Below are 12,151 nucleotides of genomic sequence, written 5' to 3' on the forward strand. Positions count from 1 at the left end.
TTTGCAGATGATGATTGACTACCCAGAACACTACAAGGAACACTCCAAGAAATTAAAATGAACGGTGGGAAAATTTAGCAAGGTAGCTAGTAACAGATCAATACATAAAAGTTATTTCTCTGCAATAGCAACAAACAGAAAGAAATAACTAAAAAGTTACCCACTCCTTACAATTTTACTTTAAAAGGCCAAGCCTCTAGGAATAAATATAACAAAGACATGCCAGAACTCTACATGGGAAAATTATTATTTTTTAGGGCTTTTTTTTTTTATGCTATATTAGTCACCATACAATACATCATTAGTTTTTGATGTGGTGATCCATGATTCATTGCTTGTGTATAACACCCAGTGCTCTATGCAGTACGTGCCCTTTGTGAAAGGATCTTAACAAGACCTAGAGAGAGGAAAGACATAACAAGGACAAGATTAGGGGATGAAAGGGGTGTAGATTTGAAAACGCTACCTGGCCCTGGGGTGGGCGTGGCTGGGAGGTACTTGGATATCTGTCATTGGAATACACAGTGCAAGGCTGGTCACAGCATGCCTTTACTTGGCCCTCTTTCCCTTTCTCCTCCTCTTAGCTGTGCCTGGTCAAACCCAGCAGTCCTCAGCCAGGACTCACCCATCATCCTGCCAACAGCATGAAGCCTGTGCTGCTTCTGCAGCTTCTTCTGTTGATTCACTTAACACCACAGCAGGTGCCTGGGAGCCCCAAGGAACATTTGATGAGTAAGTGCTGGGTCTGGGCTCCGGGGCCGGCGGGGGGGGGCGGGGGGCGGGGAGCAGCTTCTATAGAGATGAGAGGATCTGAGGGCTGAGGATAAACATTGTGAAAAAATACAGTATCATGTTCAAGGGTCCAAGTTTTATTGTCAGTAAAATCCAGGTGTGAATCCCTGCTGTGTGCTTCCTGCGTGGTTCTGGACAAAGTGTCTGGACCTCAGATTTTATGTTCGCAATGGATATAATGACACTGGGACAGTTGGGAGGAGAAACTGAGATAATGCATGTACACACAGAGCACTCTTAATGGACCATGATAAACGCTCCATAAGAATTAACTGCTGTAAATGTTATCAGCCTCATCATCCAGTGTATTCTTGCTGCCCTAGTTTCTTCACGGATGCTTGCGCCAACTTTTCAAGCAATAAAACAGAGAGGAGGGGTGCCTGGGTGGCTCAGTTGGTTAAGCGTCTGACTCTTGGTTTCGGCTCAGGCTGTGATCTTCCCGTGAGATTGAGCCCCGCATAGGGCTCTGTGGTCAGCAAGGAGTTTGCTTGAGATTCTCTCTCCTTCTGCTTCTTACCACCCCCCAAATAAATAAATAAATCTTTTTAAAAAACAGAGAGGAAAATTAAGTTGGTAGAACTCAAGCTGGAACCTACATAATCTCTGCCTTGGAGAATGTTTGGGAGAGAAGGAAAGAAAGTCTTACAATTTATTCCTTACAATTTAAACATTCAGAGGTACCTGCACAATTACCAGTGACCAGCATCAGTGACAAAGTACAGAGCCCATCTCAGCAGCCACCACAGCCCAGCTCAACCTAACAAGAGCGCTGACCATGGTTACGTTGACCTTAACCAATGCCAAATGGGAAATGAACTATTATCCACCTGCATTCTTCTATGGGGAGAGCATCCTCAGAATACTGAGGGCTCAGAAGAGGAAAGCGTGTACTATTTCAGGTGTCTAGGGAGGCAAGTTCCTGTTTTAGGGGTCTCAGAGAAGGCACACAGATTTGTAAGACTGAGGGAGGCCAAGCTAGATGCAAGAGAATGAGGGCAGACTTAATTTGGAGAACTAAGGGCTAAAATTTGAAGAGAAACACAAAAAGGGCTCCTGAAAGACTGGTAAGTCTTTGTGAGTAAGACTGGGATCACATACCTAGAAAAGGACACAAAACTTGAGAAGATCCATCTCTCTGAGATCCTTGGCTCACAGACTCCTTCCTCACACTATTCCATTGATCCCCAAGCTCCTCCCCAAAGTGGGGATCAGTTTGAATTTCTTGCACCGATCTAGTGACCCACGGGATGACTGGGAGATCAGGGTGAGTGCTGCATACTGGTCTCTGCTAAATTGTCAACAGCTTGGGCTTTGGCTTTTTTCTCTGGTGTTACTTGCTGTTACAATTACAGCCCCAGCTTCATTCATCACTTGTTCCCTCCAGGTCAGTATGATGTCCTATGGACCCCCTTCTAATTGCAAATACTTGCAAAGCAATAAGTCAACAGGGCTTATAGAATGCTCCACCTACGGCATTTGCCCCAAAGAAAGGACAAGTCACAAGGTACAAAAATTAGGGCCTGGCTGGGCTTTGATAAAGGGGCTAATTGTACCTATCCTTAATGCCTTGGAGTTCAGGAACAGAGAGAAGGTTTTGAGTTGGAGCCCTGCAGCAGGATCTCCTGGTGGAGGTGGTCTTGACTTGGACCTGAGTACTGAGGGATGGGGGAAATAAGATGTTAGCATGAAGATGCTTATTCTTCTCTAATAATAGAAAGTGGGGGCATCTTGGTGCTCTGGCTTCCTTATCAGAAGAGACCTGGGGGGATGCCTGGGTGGCTCAGTCAGTTAAGCGTCTGCCTTCAGCTCAGGTCATGATCCCAGGGTCCTGGGATGGAACCCCGCATCAGGCTCCTTGATCGGCGGAGAGCCTGCTTTTCCCTCTGCCTGCTGCTTCCCCTGCTTGTGCGCTCTCCCTCTCTCTCTCTCTGATAAATAAATAAATAAAATCTTTAAAAGAGAGAGAGAGACCCAGGAAGAAAGAGAAACCAATCTTTGCACCCCATTCCAACATACCCACCCTCAATCCCATGAAATAATTTGTGATTTGGGTTCTAACATTCTGATGCCAGTATCTTCAGTACTGTGTGGTCTTCATCCTTTCCCAAAATCTTCCTTCCCCCTCATTCTTCCTACACACAAATAGTACATGTTAGGTCAATCCTAGGATAAACTATGTTGTTAGTAAGAAGTTGTACAACTTGCTTGGGACTACACAATGAGTCCGTGCAAATGCACCTACACACCCCTCTCTTGCTCACTACACACTGTTCATTCCCTTGAACTGGACCCAACTACAGTCTATGAGGTATTTGATCTGCAAGGATGGTGAATCCCCAATGGGTGCAGGGTGCTGCTGACCTCTGTCTCCAATCCCGATACCCAAGCCTCAGTTTTCCCTGCCAAGAACTCAGAGAAAGGCAGCAGCTAAGGACAAAATCTGATTCCACCTCCCTATGACCACAGGAGGAAGATCAGTGTGGCTGGTTTTCTGGCAGTTACCTGGGCTTTGGGAGTTCTGAATGCTACTCCAGCCTGTTGTTTAGGCCCTTCTCTTTCCTGTTCTGTGTTCCAGGGAATATCTTGGAACCCCCACCCTGCAGATCGGATCCTGGAAACTGTACTCAATTCTGTACATTGCAGGAAGATTGCCAAAACGGACTTCAGTGCTGTTCTTCCTTCTGTGGGATAGTCTGTACATTAAACAACAATATAAATCATGACAGGTAAGGGGCTTCTCGTGCCCAATTCTGACCCAGCTGCCTTGGGGAGCTCAACAGAAGAGTCTCTTACCAGCCCCTACAGTGGGTCTATTTTTCTAACATTCTCCTTCTCTTTGCCAAGAATAATTTTCTTTAATGCCCTGAATAAAAGAGCCTTCCTCCATTCCCAAACTACATAATCCTTCTCATCACCACATCTGTGAATCTCTAAATATGCCTCTCTGAACACACCCACAAACCCCTCCATCCACAGACCCTGCCCTGTCCCAGAATCCACCTTTATCCTGAAGCCTGGGACATTACATCTGGGACTGTATGTCTCATCAAAATCCCAAAGCCAATCTGTTTTCTTTGTTTTTGCTTTCCCTCTTTCACCAAATATCATCCTTTAGCCCCCAGTGTTCCTGGGCTCTGGAGATCCTGCAGCCTGAGCAAAGCTTTGGTTAACTGCCGAGGCATTAGCCCTGGCCCCATATCTGCTGAATGGAAGTGCCCCCAGAGCAGAGAAAGGGCATTAGAGAGCTATGAGACACCTGGTTTTTAATTCTATCTTTCAGCTATGTCTTTCTACAACCTTGAGCAAGACAATTACCCATGTTTGCCTTTCTTTCTCATGCATAAGATGAGGACTCTTTATTTTGGCCTTGCAAAGTCGGTACAAAGACCCACAAGGCAAGAGATTCAACCAGTGACCTTCTAAATGGTCTTGTTCTCTGCTCTATTCCCTGCCCTGAGCACAATACCCAACATATGAGACAAGGTACAGAGTGATGAAGTAGGGGCCCAGAGCCACATACCTAGACTCAAATCCTAGCCCTACCACTTCTTAGTTGAGTGACCTCAGATAAATTAATCAATCTCTCTCTGAGCATCAGCTTCCTTATCTTTAATACTGGAACAATAATAGTGACATGAAAATAGATAACCCATGCAAACTCTAAAGACATTACATGCCACTTAGTGATTACTCAGTAAATTTTGCAGTTAGGCAACCATTTCTCTCTTAAGAGGCTGGACTTTACAATGAAACTTCACACCTTTCATGGCTCTACAGTGCAGTGCAGAAGCATAAGTATGATTCTTTGTTGTCACCTGGTTTGTTGAAGTTCTGCTTTCCCTATGACAAGAAAACTTAGCTTCATGGTCTAGTTTTAATGAGGGAAGTAATGGAAAATTAAGTATTATATTTCTAAGACAAAACTTCACCAGAGAATATTTGAGAATATTTTTCTTCTACAGAACCAGACACAAGAACATAAGAAATACGGCACAACTTAAACGTACACCTAAAGGAGCTGGAAAAAGAACATCAAATAAAGCCTCAATCCAGGAAGAGAAGAGAAATAATAAAGATTAGTGCAGAAAACAATGATAGAAAACAATGATACAGGAATCAAAAAACAGTAGAACAGATCAACAAAACTAGGAGCTGCTTCTTTGAAAGAATTAACAAGATTGATAACCCCCTAGCCAAACTTATCAAAAAGAAAAGAGAAAGAACCCAAATAAATAAAATCATGAATGAAAGAGAAGAGATCACAACCAACACCAAAGAAATACAAATAATTATAAGAGAGTATTATAAGCAATTATATGCCAACAAATTAGGCAATCTGGAAGAAATGGATAAATTCCTAGAAACATATAAACTACCAAAGCTGAAACAGGAAGAAGTAGAAAACCTGAACAGACCCACAACCAGCAAAGAAATTGAACCAGTAATCAAAAATCTCCCAACAAACAAGAGTTTGTTTGCTTCCCAGGGGGAATTCTACAAACATTTAAAGAAGAATTAATAAGTTTTCTTCTGAAACTGATGAAAAAAATAGAAATGGAAGGAAAACTTCCAAACTCATTCTATGAGGCCAGCATTACCTTGATCCCCAAAACCAGACAAACACCCCACAAAAAAAGGAGAATTCCAGACCAATATCCCTGATGAACATGGATGCAAAAATTCTCACCAAGATACTAGCTAATAGGATCCAAGAGTACATTAAAAGGATTATTCACCATGACCAAGTGGGATTTATTTCTAGGCTGCAGAGGTGTTTCAACATCTACAAATCAATCAATGTGATATGCCACATTAATAAAAGAAAGGACAAGAACCATATGATCCTCTCAATAGATGCAGAAAAACCATTTGACAAAATACAGCATCCTTTCTTGATAAAAACCCTCCACAATGTAGAAATAGAGAGAACATACCTCAATATCATAGAAGCCATATACAAAAGATCCACAGCAAATATCATCCTCCACAGGGAAAAACTGAGAGCTTTTCCCCTAAGGTCAGGAACACAACAGGGATGTCCACTCTCACCACTGTTTTTCAACATAGTACTGGAAGTTCTAGCCTCAGCAGTTAGACACAAAAAGAACTAAAAGGCATCCAAATCAGATGAATTCAAACTCTCACTCTTTGCAGATGACATGATACTCTATAGTAGAAAACCCAAAAGACTCCACCAAAAAATTGCTAGAGCTGATACAGGAATTCAGCAAAGTCACAGGATATAGAATCAATACATAAAAGTCTGCTGCATTTCTATACACTAACAATGAAGCAGAAGAAAGAGAAATAAAGGAGTTGACCCCATTTACAATTGCACCAAAAACCATAAGATACCTAGGAATAAACCTAACCAAAGAGGTAAAGGATCTGCACTCTGATCAAAAGAAATGGAAAAGCATTCCATGCTCATGGATTGGAAGAACAAATATTGTTAAAATGTCTATGCTACCCAAAGCAATCTACACATTCAATGCAGTCCCTATCAAAATACCACTAGCATTTTTTATAGAGCTGGAACAAACAATTCTAAAATTTGCGTGGAACCAGAAAGACCCCAAATAGCCAAATTAATGTTGAAAAAGAAAACCAGAGCTGGAAGCATCACGATTCCAGACTTCAAGCTTTATTACAAAGCTGTAATCATCAAGACAGCATGGTACTGGCACAAAAACAGACACATAGATCAATGGAACAGAATAGAGAACCCAGAAATGAACCCTCAACTCCATGATCAACTAATCTTTGACAAAGCAGGAAAGAATATCCAAGGGAAAAAAGACAGTCTCCTCAACAAATGGTGTTGGGAAAACTGGACAGTCACATGCAGAAGAATAAAACTGGATCACTTTCCTACATCATACACAAATGTAAACTCAAAATGGATGAAAGAACTAAATGTGAGACAGGAATCCATCAAAATCCTAGAAGAGAACACAGGCAGCAACCTCTTTGACCTCGGCCACAGCAACTTCTTGCTAGACACGTCTCCAAAGGCAAGGGAAACAAAAGCAAAAATGAACCATTAGGACTTCATCAGGATAAAAAGCTTTTGCACAGCAAAGGAGACAGTCAACAAAACTAAAAGGCAACTTATGGAATGGGAGAAGATATTCACAAATGTCTTATCAGATAAAGGGTTAGTATCCAAAATCTCTAAAGAACTGGGTGTTATATGCAACTAATGAATCTTTGAGCACTATATCAAAAACTAATGATGTACTATATGTTGGCTAATTGAACATAATAAAAAGAACTTATCAAACTCAACACCCAACAAACAAAAAAATCCACTCAAGAAATGGATAGAAGACATGAACAGACATTTTTCCAAAGAAGACATACAAATGGCCAACAGACACATGAAAAATGCTCAACATCACTCAGCATCAGGGAACTACAAATCAAAACCACAGTGAGATACCACCTCACACCAGTCAGAATGGCTAAAATTAACAACTCAAGAAACAACAAATGTTGGTGAGGAGGTAAAGGGTAACCCTCTTACATTGTTGATGGGAATGCAAACTGGTGCAGCCACACTGGAAAACAGTATGGAGGTTCCTCAAAAAGTTAAAAATAGGTGGCGCCTGGGTGGCTCAGTCGTTAAGCATCTTCCTTCGGCTCAGGTCATGATCCCAGGGTCCTGGGATTGAGCCCCGCATCGGGCTCCCTGCTCCACGGGAGGCCTGCTTCTCCCTCTCCCACTCCCCCTGCTTGTGTTCCCTCTCTCACTGTGTCTCTCTCTGTCAAATAAATAAACAAAATCTTAAAAAAAAAAAAAAGTTAAAAATAGAATTACCCTAGGACCCAGCAATCCCACTGGTAGGTATTTATCCAAAGGATACAAACATAGTGATTCAAAGGGGCACGTGCACCCTAATGTTTTTAGCAGCAATGTCCACAATAACCAAACTATGGAAAGAGTCCAGATGTCCATCGACAGCTGAATGGATAAAGAATGCGCGCACGCGCGCGCGCGCGCACACACACACACACACACACACGAGGAATATTACTCAGCCATCAGAAAGAATGAAATCTTGCCATTTGCAACGACGTGGATGGAACTAGAGGGTATTATGCTAAGTGAAATAAGTCAGTCAGAGGAAGATAAATACCATAGGATTTCACTCATATGTGGAATTTAAGAAACCAAAGAGATGAACAGAGGGGAAGGGAAGGAAAAATAAAATAAGGCAAAAACAGAGAGGGAGGCAAAATATAAAAGATTCTTAACTCTAGGAAACAAACTGAGGGTTTCTGGGGAGGAGGTGGGTGGGGGGATGGGGCAACAAGGGTGATGGGCATTAAGAAGGACACTTCATGGAATGAGCACAGGGTGTTATATGCAACTGATGAATCACCAAATTCTACCCCTGAAAGTAATAACACAGTGTATGCTAACCAAATTGAATTTAAATAAAAATTTTTAAAAAACAAGAAACATCATGGTTGGCAACTGAGGCATGTTTCCAAGAGCATTTTGTAAGTATTGGGGTTTAGCCTGGCCTTCCCAGTGTGGGCTTTTCCAGTTTTCCTCCTCTAGCCTCTCTGATATCCCGGCAATGTCATCCCGATTGCCCCCTCCTCCATTATCCGCCCCTCCCAACACACCAGGCTATGCTCTCATTCCCTGGAGCAAGATGCGGTCCACGGAGGGTTCTGGCACACAGAGCAACAAAAGGAGGCAGAGTCATGGCCCCGGGGGGGAACACAGGGCGCTCACATCTGAGCCGTTGCCAAGGAACAGGCTCTGCCGGCCTTTGGGGTAATAATGTCGGGGTGGGGGGAGTCAAGCTGAGCCCTTCGCACTCCATGTGGCCTTAGTCAGCTCACTCCACAGCTCTGAGACCATCAGCTTCCTCACGTGAGAGAGGAAGAGAACATCCATATGTCAGGTTTTGTGAGAATTACATGAAGCCATGTGGAATGGAAGAACTTGATCCTTGCAAAGGCTCTGTAAAGGTTAGAAGCTGCCAGCAATTCATTCTTTCTAGGTTCCAGATTTTTCCCCTTTAAAAAAGGGGGATCATCTTTATTATTTTACCAATGTTACAAGAAAACAAGAGAGCAAAATAGAATCCTCTGTAACTCCACCACTGAAACCAAGCTACAATTCATAAGTTGGTGGGTTTTGTCTCAGACTTTTTGGGGAAAAAGGAGGAACTTAAGGTCTTCTAACTGTCCTTCTGAAGTCACCAGAGTTGCCAAGGGGTATTTCACCTTAGACAGTCCTTTTATTCACCCTGTACAAAGGAGTTTGATAAATGGTGACAAGTGAAGGCCAGTGGAGGAGTTTACGTGCATGAACACCACCATGTTCAGACCCTGGTGAGTCAGCCCTGCTAACTTCCTCTGTGCCTTGTACATGATTAACCTCTCAGGCCACACCCTGGCCACCCATCAGCGCATCAGCATTGTCACATAATCCATGGCCCAGCCAGTGCGAAGATACTGAGCTCGAAGTAAGAACCCAGGTGTTCTATCCAGGTGAAAGGTAACAGAAGGTGGCTGGTGCAAAGATACAGAGTATTTTTATTATAGTTTCAGGGTTGCATGGCTATGGGCATATGAGCCTTAGCAAGCCTCATCTCAAAGCATTGCCCAGAGAGACAAGACTTCATCTTGGACAAGCAGAAAAACACTGCTGTAAACCTGAGTGCGTCTTCTATAGAAACAGGCATCCCCATCCTATTATCTTCTGGTAGGCTCGGCTAAGACCATGCCCTTTGATGTATCGCATTAACTGTAATATCTGTTAGATCCACACATCAGAATGTTTGCTCTCCCCAATCCTGCAGCCTGTCTTCTGCAGAACAGTTCCCCTCGACTGACCATGACTGCTCTGGAGGTCCTGGTGTTGGCTGGGAAGCTTGGGTAAGGGAGGAGATGGCAGTGCCCTTGAGGACCTGAGAAAAGTGCTCATCTTATTCCCAGAGAGTGCAGTGTCGAGCTTCCTGTGGTTTCAGAATGGAAGACAGAACAGCCCAAGCAGACCTTGCCAGCATCTTCCATAAGACCTGGGCTCCGGTGGGCATTGCCAAGGGCTTCCAACTTTTTCAATGTGAGCTAATATTTTAGCCATGACATGCTTCACCTCATCTGGTCCTCACAGCAACCGTAATACCCAGTTTACAAACAAGGAAATTGAAGACCATAGAGTTAAAGTCACATGCACAGCATTAGCCAACGGGCCAGTGGTGGAGCTGGAACACAAACGCAATGCTTGGGAAGCCCTCTTCCCAAGGGATTGCCACCTTGGGCAGTCAATCTCACTGCTGCTGAATTGATCTGCACGTTTTCCTGTTTCCGCTGAAATTTCTCATTGACACTCTTCCCCCTGCTTCCAGCTCAGGCCTCATAACCCCTCATTGCCCTTCACACTTAGAAAGCTGCCTCATTCAGCTTGGTTTCCTCCAAGGCCCCATGCCCTCTGTCCCTCTATGGTCAAACTCTAGTTTTTCTGTCCACCAGAATGTCTTCCTTCCACTCTCCTGATGAGCTCCCACTCATGCTTCAAGCCTCATATTAAATAAAAATCTCTGGGGAACCTTCACCAATTCACCCCAGATGGAATGGGCCACTCTGTGTCCTTTTAAAGGGCTGTATCTTGCCCTTATAGAAACTCTTATCACATTGTCCTATCATCATTTAACTTAATGTTTTCTCTATCTAGAGAATGAATCTCATAAAAACAGGAACTGTGTCAGACTTCTTTGCCACAGAACCCTAGAACCTAACACCATACCTCGCACATAGTGAGGATACAATTCTGACTTTTCAAACGGAATAGGAAGGAAGGCAGCAAGGAGTAGACTAATCCTAACACTTGATGCCTTTTTCTCACAAAGAAAATATTTTTTTAAAGATTTTATTTATTTATTTGACAGAGAGCAAGCGAGCACAGGCAGGGGGAGTGGCAGGCAGGGGGGGAGAGAGAAGCAGGCTCCCCGCTGAGCAGGGAGACCGATGTGAGACTTGATCCCAGGACCCTGGGATCATGACCTGAGACGAAGTCAGATGCTTAACCAACTGAGCCACCCGGGCATCCCAACTCACAAAGAAAATCTTTTTATTTATTTATTTATTTTTTCACAAAGAAAATCTTCATTGCGGGGACACCTGCCCTCAGCTCAGGTCATGATCCCAGGGTCCTGGGATTGAGCCCCATGTGGGGCTCTCTCTTCAGTAGGGAGCCTGCTTCTACCTCTCCCTCTGCCGCTCCCCCTGCTTGTGCTCTCTCTCTCTCTGTCATATAAATAAATAAAATCTTAAAAAAAAAAAAAGGAAAACCTTCATTGCATAGTCCAGAACCCCTCAGATATCAGCTGACTACTTTCCTTTGTGGGCTGGACTCAGCTTCCTTTTATACATTATTTTTCTTAAAGACAAATTTATATTTGCTTTTGGAAACTTAGAATAGGCTGAAAAACAACCCCCACCAAAAAAAAAGCTTGGAAATATCCATTTATAAAAGATGGTAGGACAGAGTAAAGCCTAAAGGTCCTAGCTGTTCTGGGACTCAGTCTAGCTTTGTCCTTGCTGGCCTGGGGAAGCTGGGCTTCTCCAACTCCTTGGGGCCTCAGTCTCTTCATCTGTAAATGTCGTTGAATAACACCTACCTTCATGTGTGTCATGAGACCAGATGAGATGATGCAGGTAAAACATGTACCACAGCGCCTGGTAGAGTCTAAGGAGAATGTTACTATCACTGTTCATGTTTTCCTGATCCTTCTTTTAACAAAAATTCTTGTTTTAGAAAAGAATCAAAGTGTACCTTCCACCTTAAACTCTATGTTTTTAAAAAATTTCTCTAGGTTCCACATAAATTAGCTCCCAAAGAAGATAAACGTCATGTCTCTGACCTTTGTAACATCTTCTAAGATGGAACAAGGCATAGCTCTGGAAAGTAGTCCATCCCTGAGAGATAATATGATTAAACCACATGATGAAGGATCAGATAATTTAACAATGATCTTGATTCCTCTAAGTCTCCAGCAACTGTGGAAGATGTTGTTGCCCCCCTGCAAATCCCTTGTGAATATACCAACTTGGAAATTTGTGGTCACCTAGTCCCACCATGTTGAGTGCAGCTGAACTGCAGGAACAGGAGATCCTCTACCATGCTGCTGTCCAAGCAGGGCATGAAAGAGTGCTTGGAAGACATTGAGGTGTGTCCCTTGAGGCTGAAAGGCATAGAGACTATTATCTAGATGGTGAGAAGTGATGGGAGATTCTTCCCATCCAGAGTCTGAAAAGGCGAGGAAGCCTGAGTCTTCTTGTGAGCCAAGGAAATAACAGAGTAGCCAGGCTTGAGACATCTAGGAAAAACTTCAGC

The 12,151-nt window shown here is 43.3% G+C and overlaps 2 protein-coding genes across 2 annotated transcripts in view; one reads left to right on the plus strand and one right to left on the minus strand.

The window, feature by feature from the left end:
- WFDC11 (WAP four-disulfide core domain 11) overlaps nucleotides 1–12,151 on the minus strand; it is a 68,493-nt gene that overhangs the window by 26,148 nt on the left and 30,194 nt on the right. The window lies entirely within an intron of this gene.
- Nucleotides 645–4,872, plus strand: WFDC13 (WAP four-disulfide core domain 13). The gene is made up of 3 exons (XM_078057420.1): nucleotides 645–732; nucleotides 3,368–3,518; nucleotides 4,755–4,872. The coding sequence occupies exons 1-3, from the start codon at nucleotides 645–647 to the stop codon at nucleotides 4,870–4,872; spliced, it is 357 nt and encodes a 118-aa protein (XP_077913546.1).

Source organism: Halichoerus grypus, chromosome 10 (genome assembly GCF_964656455.1).
Source record: "Halichoerus grypus chromosome 10, mHalGry1.hap1.1, whole genome shotgun sequence".
Lineage (NCBI taxonomy): Eukaryota > Metazoa > Chordata > Mammalia > Carnivora > Phocidae > Halichoerus > Halichoerus grypus.